Raw genomic sequence first — 21,053 nt, forward strand, 5'->3', positions numbered from 1 at the left:
TGACTGGTCTATCCAGAAGCCAAACAAATCTTAAGGGTAATATGAAGCTCACTATAGTGTAACGCACTGGCTTGGCAAATTGTGCAATTTTGTGCTAAAAGCCCTGAAAGAAAAGGCGACAACGTATTTGGAGAAAGACATGGCTGAGCAAACGTGGCTACTACGGTCTGTCAATTTTACAGAAAGAACTACATTTCACTCATTGCACCCCTGCCACGCTGCTGTGTTTACACTGAACGATTTGCCCACGACGGTCGGGAGTAAATCAAACAAGTTCGATTTTCTCCCAAACCTCATGATTCCTGATCGGGAGGTGGTCGTTAGAGGCGAATCACCACTCGTAACCCCCTGTACACTACACGATGCACGATCAGGCTGAAAGTCAGCCCGATCGAAGATTCTAGCACGACTGGAATATCGCCCCAAAAATCGCACAGTGTTACGCCCGGCTTTACAGTTTCAGTGTGCCACCCCAAGATTTTTAGTGGCCCCATCTGGCCCCCCCTATTAAACATTTCTGCAGGCGCCACTGGTTGAAGTGCAGAGCAGAGAGGTCTCAAAACCGTTTGCGAGGAAAATGGCATCCTCTTCTCCAGTGAACATGTTAAGAAGAAACATGGCCATTGGTCCTCAATGTCCAAAACTTTATCATGGTTTATGTCTCAACACTGCCAAGTTACTATGAAATGCTACATTAAAAATAACCATAAAAATAAAATAAAGTTATATAAAATAAAGTTATATCCCTATAGAATACAGCTGCTAGTGGCTAGTCTCACTGTTCTCAAGGTTGGTGGATGTTGTTGTGGACTCAAATGCAAAGTAGAACACACAGGGATGATTGCTTGCAAAATTTATTGAGGTAAAAATACAGAATCCATAGTCCAGAACCAATTGACAAGAAACTCAACCAAAAACCTAGGAGACACTAGGCAGGAATAAACCTAAAAAATGACGAGGGATCAGCAATGTGTAACTAAACCGAGGGGTAAATATGGGAGACAAAGAATGTAGGGACGGATTAGCTAATAAGGAGCAGGTGTGGACAGAAGTAACTAGAAGGAGCTAAGGGGAAAGGAAATGACACAGGGGGCAGCAAATAATAACCAGGGATAAACATCCATTTCCATTTTCTCCCGCTTGGTCCATGTCAGGATTGGAGTGGGGCTGGTGCCTATCTCCAGCAGTCTATGGGCGAGAGGCGGGGTACACCTTGGTCAGGTTGCCAGTCTGTCGCAGGGCAACACAGAGACACACAAATACATACAACCATGCAAACACATTCACAGATAAGGACAATTTAGACACGCCAATTAACAAGTTTTTGGACTGTGGGAGGGCGCCCACGCATGCACAAGGAGAACATGCAAAAGACCCCGGGCCGGGAAACGGACCAAGAACCTTCTTGCTGTAAGGCAATACTGCTACCCAGTGTAAATAATACCAACAATGTTGAAAAAAGAGCTAACCAGGAAGGGCAAAACTAAGAATACAATAATTATCTAAATGTATACAGCAACACAGAAAAAAAACAAAGCAAACCTAGGAACCCAAAAAATCAAAACTTAAACAGAAACAAAAGATCCAGAATGTAAGGTCTTAAGAACTGTAAAGTCCTTGGTTATTTAACTGTCCCTACATAAAGGAATGTTCATTTTCTTCTCCAACTATTAGTCTGACATAGAAGTGAATTAAAGTAGAATCCAGCATTCACCACATTTAAGACTCTGAGGAACAACAAAACAAAGGTCTAGCCCAAGAAAAAGTCTGTTTTAGATTCATGTTGAGCATGGTATACTTATATATATGGTATATATATATGTTACCTGGTATATTTAATTTCACATAACAAATACAATCACCAAAAAGCAAATAATTCACAACCAGTTCCATGTAGTTGGAAAACTGTGTAAACATATTATTCTGGATACTGTGCAGTAATTTTTTTCGGATCAGTTATGCATGTAATTCTCACACTATCTAAATGCATAAATACAAATGTTTTTGATATCAGAGTAAAGTGAAAGGCACGTGCACATTTTCCCTCAATTTCATGTCTAAAAAAGGTAGAATACATTAAGAGATTCAAAACTAAGAAACACAAACTTTTTTTGGAGCTTCAGTATTTAAACGGCTAATCAACTGGACGAAGTTGCGATAACAGGAAACAATTCTAATCTGGCCCAACTTAAAGGCCATGGTCATAATGGCCATGCCACCAAGAATGAAAAGTGAGACAAGCAAGAAGTATTTGGGGTGTTTAGGTATGATATCCCCAAACCCAATGGTGGTGACTGTGATAAAGCAAAGGTAGAAGGGGTCAAAACCTTTTATTTCAGTTTCCCACATTGGCAAAACCAAACCCCCAAAGCAAATGTACGCAAAAACAATGAAAAGGATCAGTATGAACGGAACATCAAACTCCTCCATTACCTCCCCTAACCCTGTGAAATCCCATATTTGAAATCCTCTGGGAGGTGGTGGCAGCTGGTCTAGTTCAGGGCAGGAAAGGGACTTGTGCAGTGGATCACTTCTAAATAAATTGTCCCTCTTCAGGATCTTTTCAAAGATTTCGCTATTTTTTTGGAGACGGATAGACTTGTGTCGCACATCTGCTTGAGTGTTCAGAACCTGCTGGATATCTAGAGGTTGACCTATCATAACATTACTGTGGAGAACAGAGGTGCCGTCGTCCAGAATCCAGCGGTCTGACCGCCGTCCTCTCCTGGGAGTTTTCCATGGTTTCCAGTTGCGGGAGCGAAGGGACTTGCAGAGGGTGTAGATTTTTGCGTAGCCTTTACTCATCACCAAAGCCAGAAAGTCACCCATATCGAGAATGACCAGAAGCAAGAGAGGGATGCCAAACATAGCATATATGATGCACAGGATTTTACCCAGCAAGGTAACTGGATAGATTTCCCCATATCCTACAGTGACAAAGAGACAAATGATTCATTATTATCATGGTGGACAAAGCAATATTAAGTTCTCATAAGAAACTGTAAAATCTACAATCATTCTCAATGAATTACATCATGTGTTCAAACAAGGCTCATTTCAATTCCTTATATTTTGTAAAAGGTGATCTTTTTGGTACATTTCTTTATCTTACTTACATGCAATTGCTATCAGACTTCCATCTGAATGGTTTAGGAAATCAAAGCCACATGCAAGCACAACACAACACGCTGTTTACGTAAGAAAAGATGAATATGAACTGGAAGTACAGTAGTAGCCATTAAAAATGTCCCCACTTAATGGGCCCTTGACTGGTCCCCTACAATTCCTTTTTAAATGTCAATATTGTACTAAAATATTATTTCTGTCATGATTTGTGCACATTAGGATCTAAAGAGAAGCCCCATCTCCTGGTCAGACGCTGTAATTTAGGGAAATATGCACGCCCAGGAGAAAGAGGGCGTCACTCCTGTGGCTGGAAGTTGGAGGGCATTCTACAAGTTGCAGGGAACTGGGCAGCCATTCCGCTGGCATTTGACTTGGAAGGGCCATTTTAAATGGCTGCTTTCTGGATTTCTTTTTTAGATTATGTCTCTAACAGTGGACATGCACCCTCCATGATTTCTAAGTAGGAGAACTTGCAAAATAGCAGCGTGTTCAAATATTTACTTTCCTCACTGTAGCTTTTGTAGGTATTAAAGTAGAAGTCTGGTCACATTGAGGAGACAAACTTCTGAAAGTACTTTAAATATGCAATTATTACATACTGTTGTACATAATTGTTCTAATTAAGAGTAATTTTCATTTGAATGTGCTTTACTGGAGGCATCCATGTTTGTCAAAGAACACTACTGCCACCTACTGGTTTGTGACGTCACGGTGCGGTATCGGCTGTTGATCAAGTCCCAGTGCTGTATCTGGTGTTTGTCACAACGCGCTATTATCCAAGTCATCTTGAAAACATTCTTCTTCCAAATGTTGGCTACATATTACGGGTTTTTTCTCTGGCCAGAAGTTCGGTGGTAAATCCTCCCTCTTCAAGTTGGCGATCCAACGACCAACCCGTCCGTGGAGGATTAGGAATCAGAAAGGTGAAATAACTCATTTTTTTTCCACTTTTACTCGATGTATTCCAGCATCCAGCTGCCATGCACGTGGGCATTGTCAGTTTCACTATAGCTCTGGTGAATTTCAATGGTGAAGTCCTCTGGAAGTCTTCAATAATTGTTGTTGATTGCAGATGTGTCTAGTAGTTCCCATTGATTTTGCTTGTAAAGCGGGGAGAATGGCGCTAGGCTTACCGTACTGTGACGTCACTGCTGGAAGATGGCAGGAGGGAGGGGTTACTATATTTGGACAAAAATGGCCGCTCCCAGACTCTGTTTATTTTTTTATTGATTAAAACTAAATTCATTAAATCACTGTGAACGTATTAGTTTTAGGTATAAATAATGATCCATTGATTATTCCTTGCTGACCGGAGTTTTCCTGTAAACATTAATAACGATTCTTTTATTTTGATAAGGAGGAGAATAAAATGTATGGAAGTAAATCTGTGTCGCTGGGATTTGAATTAAAAATGCCACTGAAATTTAAATGTTGTATATTTGTACTTACTGTTTCAATGTTAAAATATATTCAGAACACATTTTTGACCAAAAAAAAAAATTCATCGTCATTTTTTCTACACAGCTGAAATTTAATTTGTTATTTTCTATTCAAGCTAAAAATTCACGTTACTATTTCAAAGTGATTACATTTTCAATACTTATTTTTCAGTTTAATTTTTCAATGTTAAAAAAATCTGCATATAAAAAAATTCAACCTTTCAAAATTCAAACTCAATATTTTCAGCCTCCTGAGATTCAACTGGCTCTATTTCACCGTCTTAAATTCGGCGTCTAAATTCAGTGTAAAAAGGGAAGGGTTACTTCAGGTCACAGACATTAGCAATGGATTGTGGCGTCCAACACCCAGCCAATCCTGTTACATTTTCTTAGTCACGTGACGTGACGCATGCTGCTCTCATACTGAAGGAAAACCAGCATGACGGAGCCGGTCATGCAAGCTAACGCTAACTCAACTACAGAAAAATAAACGTAATAAACTTACCATTGAGTGCAGAACTCAACTGTGTAGAAATAATGACGATCATTTTTTTTTAGGCCAAAAATGTGTTCCGAATATATTTTAACACTGAAACAGTAAGTACAAACATACAACATTTAAATTTCAGTAGCATTTTTAATTCAAATCCTAGCGACACAGATTTACTTCCATAAAAATGCTGAATTATCTTCCTGAGCTCAGTGTCTTTTGGTGAATTTCCTGCAGAGGTGACGGCTGCCATCTCCTTCCTCACAGAACAGACCGATTCATATCTTCAATCAAAAAGGAAATGGGCTCATTTTCTTCAGTAGGTGTTCATAATCATTTCAATAAACACAGACAGAAACACTTCATCTCCTTTCATGCATATCCTTGGCCAACACAGGATTGATCATTTAATCCTAATTCAATTCAGTTCATCAGTATGTTTCATTGTTTGAGTCTAGTTAAGGAACAATGATGGTTCCTCATTTTAGTCTCTTTCTTTTAGTTTTAAATCTGTTTGTGTCATCATCCACGGGTGTTCCTTTTTTGGTTTTCTCTTTATTTTTTTTATTTATTATAGCAGTCCTGGTTTTTGATCTTTCGCTGGTTTATGCTGTTGTTCATTTTCTCTGCTCCTAGAGTACAGTGTATGCTAAATCATCTGAACTGCTGGATTACTGATTACTTAGCTTATTAGCAGCGGCTCTAGATTTATAAAAAACAACCCTGTCTGTTGTGACACCAAAAAGTCCTCTTATTATTTCTTTTACACACCCATATGTGCGTTAACTGTGACAAACACACACATGGCCTGGTTTCTGAGCATATATCTGCCTTCAGTAATACGCATTAATTAGAGTGTCCTCTGTCTCCACTCTCCTTACAACCAATCGAGCTGTTTTATTTATGGATTTAGTCAGATTTTTGTTGTTGTTTTGTGCATAAAACAACAACAAAGTCCTTCAATAGGTCAACTACACACATTAGCTTTAAAAAACAACCCATTGCATGTCAGTTTTGGGGAGGATATTAAAGAGTGATCAGGATTTTTTCACAGAGAATTAAATATTTATAGGGAGAGGATTTAACATCCCTCTGTCTATCCGTCTATCTTTCTAAAAAGAAAAGGCGACAAGGTATTTGGAAAAAAGACATGGCTGAGCAAACGTGGCTACTACGGTCTGTCAATTTTACAGACAGAACTGCATTTCATTCATTCCACCCCTACCACGCTGCTTTGTTTACAGAAGAATCCTTGTTTGCGCACTGAGGGATTTGCCCATGATTCCTGATCGGGAGGTGGTCGTGAGGTGATCGAAAGATTCTCGCAAGACTGGAAAATCGATCCGAAAATCGCACCGTGTACGCACGCTAAAGGGGACAGGCAGCTATAAAGGGTCCAGAGTCACCACAGTAAAGACATTGTGTTGCACAAGGAAAAAAACGAATGTGTTTTTCTTTTATTTACATTTTCTTTTTTGTGCTTTTGATGTTTGGAGGGGAAAATATGATTTTTTTGATTTGCTCTGCACGTTTGGATTGTTTTGTTTTTTGTTTTTCCGATGTGACAATCCAAGCCCACTGGACTGAAGTTTGTTGTCTGGGGAGGCATAGCACAATTAATATGGTGTCAACAGAGGCTGAATGAAGCCAAGTTTCTTTCTAGTTACAGTTAAGCCCAATTTTCCCTGGTTGCTCTTTGTTGCCCCCTGGTGCCTTTTTCCTTTCCCATTAGCTCTCTTCTAGATTCTTCCATCCACTCCTGCCTCCTCATCTGCTGATTAGAACAGTCTTTGTTCAGTCTCCATTTATACTCCTCCTCTTCAGTTACTGTTTGCTGGTTTCTCATTGTTTCTTTGCTCCCCATGTGTGTTTTCCTCCTAGACCTCTCAAGAGGCATCCATTACCATCTCTGGCAGTGCCTCTTCCTGGGTCCCAAGCTGTGCCTCCGCTACATTGATCGCAACCTGTGCTGCCTCATTGAGAGTCCAAGCTGCATTACCCCTCCGCCATCTCCTGACCCACGGTCAGCAGTCCCCAAGGCTCCTGTGCTGCAGAGACCCTGGCTTCCAAGGTTCTTGCTGCAGAGAAACCGGGCTCCAAGGTTCCTGCTGCAGAGACGCCAGGCTCCAAGGCTCCTGCTGCAGAGACGCCAGGCTCCAAGGTTCCTGCTGCAGAGACGCCAGGCTCCAAGGTTCCTGCTGCAGAGACGCTGGCCTCAAGGGTTCCTGCTGCAGAGACGCCGGCCTCCAAGTTTCCTGCTGCAGAGACGCTGGCCTCAAGGGTTCCTGCTGCAGAGACACCAGCTTACAAGGTTCCTGCTGCAGAGACGCCGGACTCAAAGTTTCCTGCTGCAGAGATGCTGGCCTCAAGGGTTCCTGCTGCAGAGACACCAGCTTACAAGGTTCCTGCTGCAGAGACGCCGGACTCAAAGTTTCCTGCTGCAGAGACGCTGGCCTCAAGGGTTCCTGCTGCAGAGACACCAGCTTACAAGGTTCCTGCTGCAGAGACGCCAGCTTACAAGGTTCCTGCTGCAGAGACGCCAGGCTCCAAGGTTCCTGCTGCAGAGACACCAGCCTCCAAGGTTCCTGCTGCAGAGACACCAGCCTCCAAGGTTCCTGCTGCAGAGACACCAGCCTCCAAGGTTCCTGCTGCAGAGACGCCAGGCTCCAAGGTTCCTGCTGCAGAGACGCCAGGCTCCAAGGTTCCTGCTGTAGAGACGCCGGCCTCAAGGGTTCCTGCTGTAGAGACGCTGGCCTCAAGGGTTCCTGCTGCAGAGACACCAGCTTACAAGGTTCCTGCTGCAGAGACACCAGCTTACAAGGTTCCTGCTGCAGAGACACCAGCTTACAAGGTTCCTGCTGCAGAGACGCCGGACTCAAAGTTTCCTGCTGCAGAGATGCCAGGTTCCAAGGTTCCTGCTGCAGTGACATCAGCCTCCAAGGTTCCTGCTGCACAGATGCCAGGCTCCAAGGTTCCTGTCGCAGAGGCGCCGGCCTCCAAGTTTCCTGCTGCAGAGACGCCAGGTTCCAAGGTTCCTGCTGCACAGATGCCAGGCTCCAAGGTTCCTGCTGCAGTGACATCAGCCTCCAAGGTTCCTGCTGCACAGATGCCAGGCTCCAAGGTTCCTGTCGCAGAGGCGCCGGCCTCCAAGTTTCCTGCTGCAGAGACGCCAGGTTCCAAGGTTCCTGCTGCAGAGACGCCAGCCTCCAAGGTTCCTGCTGCAGAGACACCGGACTCAAAGGTTCCTGCTGCAGAGACGCTGGCCTCCAGGGTTCCTGCTGCAGAGACACCAGCCTCCAAGGTTCCTGCTGCAGAGACACCGGACTCAAAGGTTCCTGCTGCAGAGACACCGGACTCAAAGGTTCCTGCTGCAGAGACACTGGCCTCCAGGGTTCCTGCTGCAGAGACACCAGCCTCCAAGGTTCCTGCTGCAGAGACACCGGACTCAAAGGTTCCTGCTGCAGAGACGCCAGGCTCCAAGGTTCCTGCTGCAGAGACGCCGGGCTCCAAGGTTCCTGCTGCAGAGACACCAGGCTCCAAGGTTCCTGCTGCAGAGACGCCAGGCTCCAAGGTTCCTGCTGCAGAGACACCAGGCTCCAAGGTTCCTGCTGCAGAGACGCCAGGCTCCAAGGTTCCTGCTGCAGAGACGCCAGGCTCCAAGGTTCCTGCTGCAGAGACACTGGCCTCCAGGGTTCCTGCTGCAGAGACACCAGCCTCCAAGGTTCCTGCTGCAGAGACACCGGACTCAAAGGTTCCTGCTGCAGAGACGCCAGGTTCCAAGGTTCCTGCTGCAGAGACACCAGCCTCCAAGGTTCCTGCTGCAGAGACGCTGGCCTCCAGGGTTCCTGCTGCAGAGACACCAGCCTCCAAGGTTCCTGCTGCAGAGACACCGGACTCAAAGGTTCCTGCTGCAGAGACGCCAGGTTCCAAGGTTCCTGCTGCAGAGACACCAGCCTCCAAGGTTCCTGCTGCAGAGACGCCAGGTTCCAAGGTTCCTGCTGCAGAGACACTGGCCTCCAGGGTTCCTGCTGCAGAGACGCTGGCCTCCAAGGTTCCTGCTGCAGAGACACCAGCCTCCAAGGTTCCTGCTGCAGAGACGCCAGGCTCCAAGGTTCCTGCTGCAGAGACGCCAGGCTCCAAGGTTCCTGCTGCAGAGACGCCGGGCTCCAAGGTTCCTGCTGCAGAGACGCCGGGCTCCAAGGTTCCTGCTGCAGAGACACCAGGCTCCAAGGTTCCTGCTGCAGAGACGCCGGCCTCCAAGTTTCCTGCTGCAGAGACGCCAGGCTCCAAGGTTCCTGCTGCAGAGACGCCGGCCTCCAAGTTTCCTGCTGCAGAGACGCAGGCCTCCAAGGTTCCTGCTGCAGAGACACCAGCTTACAAGGTTCCTGCTGCAGAGACGCCAGGCTCCAAGTTTCCTGCTGCAGAGACACCAGCTTACAAGGTTCCTGCTGCAGAGACGCCGGGCTCCAAGGTTCCTGCTGCAGAGAAACCGGGCTCCAAGTTTCCTGCTGCAGAGACGCCGGGCTCCAAGGTTCCTGCTGCAGAGACGCCGGCCTCCAAGGTTCCTGCTGCAGAGACGCCAGGCTCCAAGGTTCCTGCTGTAGAGACGCCGGCCTCCAAGTTTCCTGCTGCAGAGACACCAGCTTACAAGGTTCCTGCTGCAGAGACGCCGGACTCAAAGTTTCCTGCTGCAGAGATGCCAGGTTCCAAGGTTCCTGCTGCAGTGACATCAGCCTCCAAGGTTCCTGCTGCAGAGGCGCCGGCCTCCAAGGTTCCTGCTGCAGAGACGCCAGGCTCCAAGGTTCCTGCTGCAGAGACGCAGGCGTCCAAGGTTCCTGCTGCAGAGACGCCAGGCTCCAAGGTTCCTGCTGCAGAGACGCCAGGCTCCAAGGTTCCTGCTGCAGAGACGCAGGCGTCCAAGGTTCCTGCTGCAGAGACGCCAGGCTCCAAGGTTCCTGCTGCAGAGACGCAGGCGTCCAAGGTTCCTGCTGCAGAGACGCCAGGCTCCAAGGTTCCTGCTGCAGAGACGCCAGGCTCCAAGGTTCCTGCTGCAGAGACGCCAGGCTCCAAGGTTCCTGCTGCAGAGACGCCAGGCTCCAAGGTTCCTGCTGCAGAGACGCAGGCCTCCAAGGTTCCTGCTGCAGAGACGCCAGGCTCCAAGGCTCCTGCTGCAGAGACGCCAGGCTCCAAGGTTCCTGCTGCAGAGACGCCAGGCTCCAAGGTTCCTGCTGCAGAGACGCTGGCCTCAAGGGTTCCTGCTGCAGAGACGCCGGCCTCCAAGTTTCCTGCTGCAGAGACGCTGGCCTCAAGGGTTCCTGCTGCAGAGACGCCAGGCTCCAAGGTTCCTGCTGCAGAGACACCAGCCTCCAAGGTTCCTGCTGCAGAGACACCAGCCTCCAAGGTTCCTGCTGCAGAGACACCAGCCTCCAAGGTTCCTGCTGCAGAGACGCCAGGCTCCAAGGTTCCTGCTGCAGAGACGCCGGACTCAAAGTTTCCTGCTGCAGAGATGCCAGGTTCCAAGGTTCCTGCTGCAGTGACATCAGCCTCCAAGGTTCCTGCTGCACAGATGCCAGGCTCCAAGGTTCCTGTCGCAGAGGCGCCGGCCTCCAAGTTTCCTGCTGCAGAGACGCCAGGTTCCGAGGTTCCTGCTGCACAGATGCCAGGCTCCAAGGTTCCTGCTGCAGAGGCGCCGGCCTCCAAGTTTCCTGCTGCAGAGACGCCAGGTTCCAAGGTTCCTGCTGCAGAGACGCCAGCCTCCAAGGTTCCTGCTGCAGAGACACCGGACTCAAAGGTTCCTGCTGCAGAGACGCCAGCCTCCAAGGTTCCTGCTGCAGAGACACCGGACTCAAAGGTTCCTGCTGCAGAGACACCAGCCTCCAAGGTTCCTGCTGCAGAGACACCGGACTCAAAGGTTCCTGCTGCAGAGACGCCAGGCTCCAAGGTTCCTGCTGCAGAGACACCGGGCTCCAAGGTTCCTGCTGCAGAGACACCAGGCTCCAAGGTTCCTGCTGCAGAGACGTCAGGCTCCAAGGTTCCTGCTGCAGAGACACCAGGCTCCAAGGTTCCTGCTGCAGAGACGCCAGGCTCCAAGGTTCCTGCTGCAGAGACACTGGCCTCCAGGGTTCCTGCTGCAGAGACACCAGCCTCCAAGGTTCCTGCTGCAGAGACACCGGACTCAAAGGTTCCTGCTGCAGAGACGCCAGGTTCCAAGGTTCCTGCTGCAGAGACTCCAGCCTCCAAGGTTCCTGCTGCAGAGACGCTGGCCTCCAGGGTTCCTGCTGCAGAGACACCAGCCTCCAAGGTTCCTGCTGCAGAGACACCGGACTCAAAGGTTCCTGCTGCAGAGACGCCAGGTTCCAAGGTTCCTGCTGCAGAGACACCAGCCTCCAAGGTTCCTGCTGCAGAGACGCCAGGTTCCAAGGTTCCTGCTGCAGAGACACTGGCCTCCAGGGTTCCTGCTGCAGAGACACCAGCCTCCAAGGTTCCTGCTGCAGAGACGCCAGCCTCCAAGGTTCCTGCTGCAGAGACGCCAGGCTCCAAGGTTCCTGCTGCAGAGACGCCGGGCTCCAAGGTTCCTGCTGCAGAGACGCCGGGCTCCAAGGTTCCTGCTGCAGAGACGCCGGGCTCCAAGGTTCCTGCTGCAGAGACGCCAGGCTCCAAGTTTCCTGCTGCAGAGACACCAGCTTACAAGGTTCCTGCTGCAGAGACGCCGGGCTCCAAGGTTCCTGCTGCAGAGACACCAGCCTCCAAGGTTCCTGCTGCAGAGACGCCAGGTTCCAAGGTTCCTGCTGCAGAGACACTGGCCTCCAGGGTTCCTGCTGCAGAGACACCAGCCTCCAAGGTTCCTGCTGCAGAGACGCCAGGTTCCAAGGTTCCTGCTGCAGAGACGCCAGCCTCCAAGGTTCCTGCTGCAGAGACACCGGACTCAAAGGTTCCTGCTGCAGAGACGCCAGCCTCCAAGGTTCCTGCTGCAGAGACACCGGACTCAAAGGTTCCTGCTGCAGAGACACCAGCCTCCAAGGTTCCTGCTGCAGAGACACCGGACTCAAAGGTTCCTGCTGCAGAGACGCCAGGCTCCAAGGTTCCTGCTGCAGAGACACCGGGCTCCAAGGTTCCTGCTGCAGAGACACCAGGCTCCAAGGTTCCTGCTGCAGAGACGTCAGGCTCCAAGGTTCCTGCTGCAGAGACACCAGGCTCCAAGGTTCCTGCTGCAGAGACGCCAGGCTCCAAGGTTCCTGCTGCAGAGACACTGGCCTCCAGGGTTCCTGCTGCAGAGACACCAGCCTCCAAGGTTCCTGCTGCAGAGACACCGGACTCAAAGGTTCCTGCTGCAGAGACGCCAGGTTCCAAGGTTCCTGCTGCAGAGACTCCAGCCTCCAAGGTTCCTGCTGCAGAGACGCTGGCCTCCAGGGTTCCTGCTGCAGAGACACCAGCCTCCAAGGTTCCTGCTGCAGAGACACCGGACTCAAAGGTTCCTGCTGCAGAGACGCCAGGTTCCAAGGTTCCTGCTGCAGAGACACCAGCCTCCAAGGTTCCTGCTGCAGAGACGCCAGGTTCCAAGGTTCCTGCTGCAGAGACACTGGCCTCCAGGGTTCCTGCTGCAGAGACACCAGCCTCCAAGGTTCCTGCTGCAGAGACGCCAGCCTCCAAGGTTCCTGCTGCAGAGACGCCAGGCTCCAAGGTTCCTGCTGCAGAGACGCCGGGCTCCAAGGTTCCTGCTGCAGAGACGCCGGGCTCCAAGGTTCCTGCTGCAGAGATGCCGGGCTCCAAGGTTCCTGCTGCAGAGACGCCAGGCTCCAAGTTTCCTGCTGCAGAGACACCAGCTTACAAGGTTCCTGCTGCAGAGACGCCGGGCTCCAAGGTTCCTGCTGCAGAGACACCAGCCTCCAAGGTTCCTGCTGCAGAGACGCCAGGTTCCAAGGTTCCTGCTGCAGAGACACTGGCCTCCAGGGTTCCTGCTGCAGAGACACCAGCCTCCAAGGTTCCTGCTGCAGAGACGCCAGGCTCCAAGGTTCCTGCTGCAGAGACGCCGGGCTCCAAGGTTCCTGCTGCAGAGACGCCGGGCTCCAAGGTTCCTGCTGCGGAGACACCAGGCTCCAAGGTTCCTGCTGCAGAGACGCCGGCCTCCAAGTTTCCTGCTGCAGAGACGCCAGGCTCCAAGGTTCCTGCTGCAGAGACGCCGGCCTCCAAGTTTCCTGCTGCAGAGACGCAGGCCTCCAAGGTTCCTGCTGCAGAGACACCAGCTTACAAGGTTCCTGCTGCAGAGACGCCAGGCTCCAAGTTTCCTGCTGCAGAGACACCAGCTTACAAGGTTCCTGCTGCAGAGACGCCGGGCTCCAAGGTTCCTGCTGCAGAGAAACCGGGCTCCAAGTTTCCTGCTGCAGAGACGCCGGGCTCCAAGGTTCCTGCTGCAGAGACGCCGGCCTCCAAGGTTCCTGCTGCAGAGACGCCGGCCTCCAAGTTTCATGCTGCAAAGACACCAGCTTACAAGGTTCCTGCTGTAGAGACGCCGGCCTCCAAGGTTCCTGCTGCAGAGACACCAGCTTACAAGGTTCCTGCTGCAGAGACGCCGGGCTCCAAGGTTCCTGCTGCAGAGAAACCGGGCTCCAAGTTTCCTGCTGCAGAGACGCCGGGCTCCAAGGTTCCTGCTGCAGAGACGCCGGCCTCCAAGGTTCCTGCTGCAGAGACGCCGGCCTCCAAGTTTCATGCTGCAAAGACACCAGCTTACAAGGTTCCTGCTGTAGAGACGCCGGCCTCCAAGGTTCCTGCTGCAGAGACACCAGCTTACAAGGTTCCTGCTGCAGAGACGCCGGACTCAAAGTTTCCTGCTGCAGAGATGCCAGGTTCCAAGGTTCCTGCTGCAGTGACATCAGCCTCCAAGGTTCCTGCTGCAGAGGCGCCGGCCTCCAAGGTTCCTGCTGCAGAGACACTGGCCTCCAGGGTTCCTGCTGCAGAGACACCAGCCTCCAAGGTTCCTGCTGCAGAGACGCCAGGCTCCAAGGTTCCTGCTGCAGAGACGCAGGCCTCCAAGGTTCCTGCTGCAGAGACGCCAGGCTCCAAGGTTCCTGCTGCAGAGACGCAGGCCTCCAAGGTTCCTGCTGCAGAGACGCCAGGCTCCAAGGTTCCTGCTGCAGAGACGCCAGGCTCCAAGGTTCCTGCTGCAGAGACGCCAGGCTCCAAGGTTCCTGCTGCAGAGACGCCAGGCTCCAAGGTTCCTACTGCAGAGACGCCATCCTCACGGCCATCTTCCAGAGGTCCTCTTTGTATCTGGCTTCACAGACCCTGCCACAGTGTTGCGCATCTTTGGTGGTTGTTTTTTGGATTTTTTTGGACTCTGGTTCTTGCTTTGTTCTTACCCTCCTACCTGGGCCCCCATCCACCAACCTTGGGTTGGTTGTTTTGTGTTTTTTGGACTTCAGGTTTTGTGTTTGGACTCTCAGAGCGCCTGGTATAATGATAGCCTTTGTGATAGAAGATTTGTTCCAATGCTGTTGGTTAATGTATTTACCTAAAGTGTGCAGGGCAGATGTCGGTTGTCATGATCTTCCAATCTGAACTTTTTGGTTCTGTAAGTTTTCATTTTGGGTTCTCAGTTGTGTTTTATTTTGTTATTCTGTTTTGTCAAGAATTGTATAATTTTTGCTATTATTTATTGTTTGGTCTAGTTTTAGTTATTCCTTCTCTTATGCACTAGCTTGGTTAGCAGTTATTAGTTTTATTGTCCTATACCCTTATTCATGTTCCTTTCTTTCTACAGTTAAGCCCTGTTTTCCCTGGTTGCTCTTTGTCGCCCCCTGGTGCCCTTTTCCTTTCCCCTTCGCTCTCTTCTAGATTCTTCCATCCACACCTGTTTCCTCGTCTGCTGATTAGCGATGTCTTGTTCAGTCTCCCATTTATTCTCCTGCTCTTTGGGTACTGTTTGCCAGTTTCTCGTTGTTTCTTTGCTCCCCATGTACGTTTTCATGGATTTTTTTGGTTTTCTGTATTTTGTTTTTTGGCTTTGCTTTTGTTGCCTTTGAACCTGCATTAAATCTTCAAGAATCCACCTCAGCATGTAGTGAGGGACGCTAACGCCAAAGGCTGTGTTTGGCTTTTGAAATGTAGAAAAAAAACTTGGTTTCCTTTGAACAAGTCCCTCTCTAGAATCCCTGACTTCCATGTTTTATGATAAATTGTATCTGGCCCTTCCTCTGCAATTTAGTATCTGAAATCTGTAAATATTAAGGGCTAGATTCATACCCCCTACCCCTACATGTAAAGAAGAGTTGTGACTTCACCACCCTCACAGAAATGCACATGATTTAGGGGTTGCCCTGAAAAGCATTGATAAGGGGAGTATTGGGATTGATTCTTAACCACATATCACATCAAACAGGTTGAATACGGGACCAAAAATGAGGTGGTGCACTGTACACAAACTCTGAGGTACAATTATTATTTTATTAGGGATATTCCTTCATTTTCTGTTTGAACAAGGTTTTATAAATCTAATTCTATTTTACTTTCTTGCTGTATGCAATTTTCTGATTTTGGGTACACTCTAAGCATGGATCCTACAAAATGTTATATAAATGTGACCCTAGAACTGCTCCCATGATGCAAATACATTTTTACCATTTTAACAAGAGGACAAATGTCTTGGTGGAAGATCCTGCATGACCTACCGGAATAAAAGCTTATCTGAACACTGAAACTTTGTGCCTGAAACAATTTTCTTCAGAAAAAGAGAAGAGGTTAGTTACTGTGGAAAGGAATAAATCTGTTAGACCAGATTGGTGGTCTAACAGATGGTCTGGATAAACATGGAGACTGTCAGTTATATCGTCTAAAGAAAGAAAATCAGAGAGAGAATGAAAAGTTTATGGTTGCTAAAATTGCATACCATGTAAGAGTGAAGAGTAGAAGAAGAAATAAAGGTGAGGAAAGGTTTTCTTTAAGTTTTGAAACAATATTAGTTACAGCAAAATATGAAGTTGTGAAGCTGTGAAGTAAGAGGATTGGGGAGTTATCCTTTCAGAATGATCCTTTCTGTAGTAAGTCTTTCTATATTACCTGGGAAATAATGAACCTGTTTCTTTTCTGGGATCTACTTCAGCTTCCTTTTATTGAGATCTGTTTCCAAATATTATTGAAGGAAAAGTCTGGTCAGCAAGGATTAAACAATGGTTCACTATTTATACGTAAAACTAATACGTTTGCGGTGATTTAATAACTGTAGTGTAAATCAGTAAATAAATAAAATCAATAATTTTTGCCACGATCACTGAGTCTGGGAGCGGCCATTTTTGCCCAGATATAGTAACCCCTCCCTCCTGCCATCTTCCAGCAGTGACGTCACGGTGCGGTAAGCCTAGCGCCATTCTCCCCGCTTTACAAGCAGAATCAATGGGAACTACTAGACACATCTGCAATCAACAACAATTATTGAAGATTTCCAGAGGACTTCACCATTGAAATTCACCAGAGCTATAGTGAAACTGACAATGCCCACATGCATGGCAGCTGGATGCTGGAATACATCGGGGAAAAGTGGAAAATAGTTAGTTATTTCACCTTTCTGATTCCTGATCCTCCACGGACGGGTTCGTAGTTGGATCGCCAACTTGAAGAGGGAGGATTTGCCTTCGAACTTCTGACCAGAGAAAAAACACGTAATGTGTAGCCAACATTTGGAAGAAGAATGTTTTCAAGATGACTTGGATAATAGCGCGTTGTGACAAACACCAGAGACAGCACTGGGACTTGATCAACAGCCGATACCGCACCGTGACGTCACAAACCAGTAGGTGGCAGTAGTGTTCTTTGACAAACATGGATGCCTCCAGTAAAGCACATTCAAATGAAAATTACTCTTAATTGGAACAATTATGTACAACAGTATGTAATAATTCCATATTTAAAGTACTTTCAGAAGTTTGTCTCCTCAATGTGACCAGACTTCTACTTTAATACCTACAAAAGCTACAGTGAGGAAAGTAAGTATTTGAAAATGCTGCTATTTTGCCAGTTCTCCTACTTAGAAATCATGGAGGGTGCATGTCCACTGTTAGAGACATAATCTAAAAAAGAAATCCAGAAAGCAGCCATTTAAAATGGCCCTTCCCAGTCAAACGCCAGCGGAATGGCTGCCCAGTTCCCTGCAACTTGGAGAATTCCCTCCAACTTCCAGCCACAGGAGTGACGCCAATATAGCCAACATTTTGAAGAAGAATGTTTTCAAGATGACTTGGATAATAGCGCGTTGTGACAAACACCAGATACAGCACTGGGACTTGATCAACAGCCGATACCGCACCGTGACGTCACAAACCAGTAGGTGGCAGTAATGTTCTTTGACAAACATGGATGCCTCCAGTAAAGAACATTCACATGAAAATTACTCTGAATTAAAAACACTGATCATTTATTGAAAGGTATTGAATAATTTCAGATTTAAAGTACTTTCAGAAGTTTGTATTCCGAATGTGACCAGAACCTTTCCTTTAAAATAGCCCCTGGTAGATGTGACCTCCAGGAAACCAAATAGAAACATTTATTTACAGAAATTTCTTTCATTCAGTGTCTAAACCAGGCGAAACGGATGATGTTACTGAGAAAAGCCTCGAGGTAACTGATTTCCTTCAGCTAGAAGCAGTTTCCCAAAACGAAAGCTTTACGTTGAAACACATCAATCCACTTAACCCTCATTAAACAAGACGACACAGGGAGCGGCTGCTAATGGTACCGTTTCATTTTCCTCTTAATCCAACAGCATCTTTAACTCAATTTCATATGATTCTCCAGAGACTGATTGATTGGTTTACCTATTATTGTTTGATGGGTTTTGTTTCTACAAAAACAACAAAAAACAACAACAACAACAATAAAAAAAAAAACCTTTAATGAGCTCTTTGTGGATTGTGAAAAGCGTCCTCACTGAAAGTGCCTCGTCTTCTGAGTGATCTGGACTTCCTGTTGCTGTTAGGCAATTAGCTGACAGCATTTTAGTACTCATAATACATCGGAAACAAGGAGACACCAGGGCTGTTTATGCTTGTTCCTTACATGCATAGTCATGTAGGGTAAAGTACAGAAAGAGGAGATGCTTTTTACTGATGTCAATTATTCTGCTTAGTTCCCAAAGGTCAGTAAAGCTGGGGGAGAAGATGAAAGGCTCTGATCAGAAGTCATTTGAGGTTTCTTGAGGGATGGAGTACTTGCAGTTTTGCTGTACATGATGAGATGTGGTTAAAGCATTTATTGAGTAAATGCAAGCTGGGAAGATGTTCTGCTTCTGAAGGAGATGAGGGATGAAATAAGAATGAATAAGAGGAGCCTTAAGACACTAACATCCAATAAATGTTGTAAGCACTACAAGACAGACAAAAACATATATACACATAATCCTTTAAACTTCTATGTCAGAATCCAGATATTTTATGATGATTATTAGGTTGATTCTATGTTAATGAACATATAGAGAAAACGTGTTTGCTAGTCTTGATGCTTTCAAACTGAAACAGAATAACTGGAACTCTCTTTGACCACATCCTGCATTAAAGCTCAGCTGTTTCTCATCTTACATCTTTCTGACACATTAAGATCCATGAAAGTCTTCTGAACATAAGGTCACGTTTCGAAGAGTTCGTTGATTCATGGACTTTGATGATTTAGTCTAAAGAGTTTCATTGAATATGAGGAATGTGAGCTTTTAAAAATTCTAGGGCTGCAACAATTATTTTGAAAATCGATTGATGAGTTGATTATTCTTTCCTTTGATTAATAGACAGATGGGAAAAGGTTTGTTTTTTTCAGAATTGAACCAGATGAAATTAAACTTTTCCACTTGAGGAGTTCTGGATAGAGCAGATTGACAGACAGAAAACATTTTTTTTAAACTTTAAATGCAAAATGTTTATATTATCTTTAACAATCTTGGTGTAATTGCTGCTATAACTGGGTCGCTCTGTCAGCTAAAGCCATGTTTTAGTGATTAATTGATTATTAAATTAGTTGATTAGTTAATCTGATTAATTGTTTAAACAAATCCTTCCTAATAATCTACACATCCTGTCTTTGGTTACCTTAAGTTGCTTCTGATGAAGCTCAGAGGAACATGATTCTGTAAAAAGTGAATAACCCTTAAAGATAAAGTACTGGACCCCAACTGGAAACTGTTTCACAAATCTCCATCTGACAAGATTTAAACATATTTTTGCTTTTCAGTCTGTTTTTTTCCTTAAAACGTAAGGTCATTTAGAAGAGAAGGTGTCTAAACTGCAAAAACTGTAATCTGAGTAAAAGTTTCTTGAAATAAGTGTATTTTCCCTTTATTAAAAGTAAGACAGCTCGCCAGTAGAATAGAATTATCTACCTTTAAAATAAGAACAAGCACCTCTATGATCTTATTTGCACTACATAATATCTATTGAACTTACTTTAGGTGTGAATAATACCCAATAAATTGGCAGATTCTCCTATTTACCTTCTGAAATTAAAGGATGATTCAGTGATTTTTAGATATTCTTTTTTTATTTGTTGATCAATCTTTGCAGTTTGAACTCTTGCACAACAAAAACTGATCCAAAAGTAAGCAAAAATAATTATCTCTGAATAAGAGAAGTTGCCTTTAAATAAAAGGAATGAGATAGAAATAAAGGGAGAATGACTAGGTTTTAAGATAAAATCATTGATTTTTCTCATTTTAAAGTAAAGTCTTCTTCCTTTTTCAAAAAGTGTCTACCGGCTCAAAATAAAGGAAAAACATTTATTTAAATAAAAAAACTGACTGAAGTTCACTTTAGGATCAATAAAATAATGATTAATAAAACATTCTAGGGAATCACATTTTCACAAAATGGAAATTACTTGAAGAGAATTAATATTGTTTGTACTTATTAATCAAAACTCAAATCTTTAAAAATCATTATTCCAGCAAATTAGGAAAAATGTCTTAATTGGATTAATGGTTCCTTGACTTCGATGCTCTGATGGTTAACACCACCATGTGGGATTGGGAATGATCTCCTCCAAAGAAGGAGTCCTGCTTTAGTTAACAGAATTTTCCATCATTTTCAGATCAACTCACCAACTGTTGTAAAGACAGTGCAGCAGAACAACATGGAAGCATAGAAATCCCATCTGCTGGGGCTCTGGAACCATATGGAATTGAACTCCTTCATTTGGTTCTTTATATCTTCCACTGTGTCATTAATTGTGTAGGAGCTGTTTTCTGAAATCGAGAATAAAAAAAAAAACAACTTAACAGAATTAATCTAAATAAAATAAAAAATAGCTAGATAGATTTTCTTGTTATATATTCTAATAGAGCTATTTTAATGAGATGCTGCTTTATCATAGAAACACCTACTGATATTTACGTGGACGGTCTGAACAATCCTCTCCAGGAATGCATGGTACTCCTGATCGGTGCTGGATTCGCTCCCTCCTTCCACCTGCATGAAGATGAGCGCGCCCAGCACGGTGTACCCCAACAAGGTGCAGAACAGCGTCAGGTGAGGAAAGAGCCTCCAGAAGCGCGCATAGAGCTTCTTAGACTCTGGCACCTGTTCTGTCTCGGTCATCTTGCCGGTCATGGTGCAGGATGCTGTCTGAGCCTCCAGCTCTGGAAGGAGGGAAAAAAACAACCCCGCAGCGCAGCTTTAGACGTGCACGCTGCGTGAGCGCGCAAATTTCAACGCAAACAGCTGCGGAACTTAAAATCCTCCTTCTCACATATAAAGCCTTAAATGGCCAAGCTCCATCTGATATCAGAGATCTGATTGTTCCTTATGTTCCTTATGTTCCTAACAGAGCACTTCGCTCTCAATCTGCAGGTTTACTAGTGGTTCCTAGAATTTCTAAAGTACAATGGCAGGCAGATCTTTTAGTTATCAGGCTCCTCTCCTGTGGAACCAACTACCAGTTTTAGTCCGTGAGGCAGACACCCTGTCTACTTTTAAGGCTAGGCTTAAAACTTTCCTTTTTGATAAAGCTCATAGTTAGAGTGGCTCAGGTTA

General features: G+C 46.5%; 1 protein-coding gene across 1 annotated transcript; it reads right to left on the reverse strand.

Annotated features, from left to right (window-relative positions):
• Positions 1-838: 838 nt before the first annotated feature.
• kcnk18 (potassium channel, subfamily K, member 18) lies at positions 839-20,687 on the reverse strand. The gene is made up of 3 exons (XM_038304584.1): positions 20,405-20,687; positions 20,123-20,266; positions 839-2,927 (listed from the first exon to the last, which is right to left on the reverse strand). The coding sequence occupies exons 1-3, from the start codon at positions 20,628-20,630 to the stop codon at positions 2,092-2,094; spliced, it is 1,206 nt and encodes a 401-aa protein (XP_038160512.1). The 5' UTR covers positions 20,631-20,687; the 3' UTR covers positions 839-2,091.
• Positions 20,688-21,053: the final 366 nt, after the last annotated feature.

This window comes from Cyprinodon tularosa, unplaced genomic scaffold (genome assembly GCF_016077235.1).
Source record: "Cyprinodon tularosa strain WSP-4 unplaced genomic scaffold, ASM1607723v1 ctg539, whole genome shotgun sequence".
In the NCBI taxonomy this organism is placed as follows: domain Eukaryota; kingdom Metazoa; phylum Chordata; class Actinopteri; order Cyprinodontiformes; family Cyprinodontidae; genus Cyprinodon; species Cyprinodon tularosa.

Excerpts from the sequence above, each read along its gene's own strand:
- kcnk18 (XM_038304584.1), bottom strand. The coding sequence starts at position 20,630 with ATGACCGGCAAGATGACCGAGACAGAACAGGTGCCAGAGTCTAAGAAG. Across the intron at positions 20,267-20,404 it reads GACCGTCCACGTAAATATCA|AAAACAGCTCCTACACAATT; the intron begins GTAGGTGTTTCT and ends TCTCGATTTCAG. Across the intron at positions 2,928-20,122 it reads CACTGTCTTTACAACAGTTG|GATATGGGGAAATCTATCCA; the intron begins GTGAGTTGATCT and ends TTGTCACTGTAG.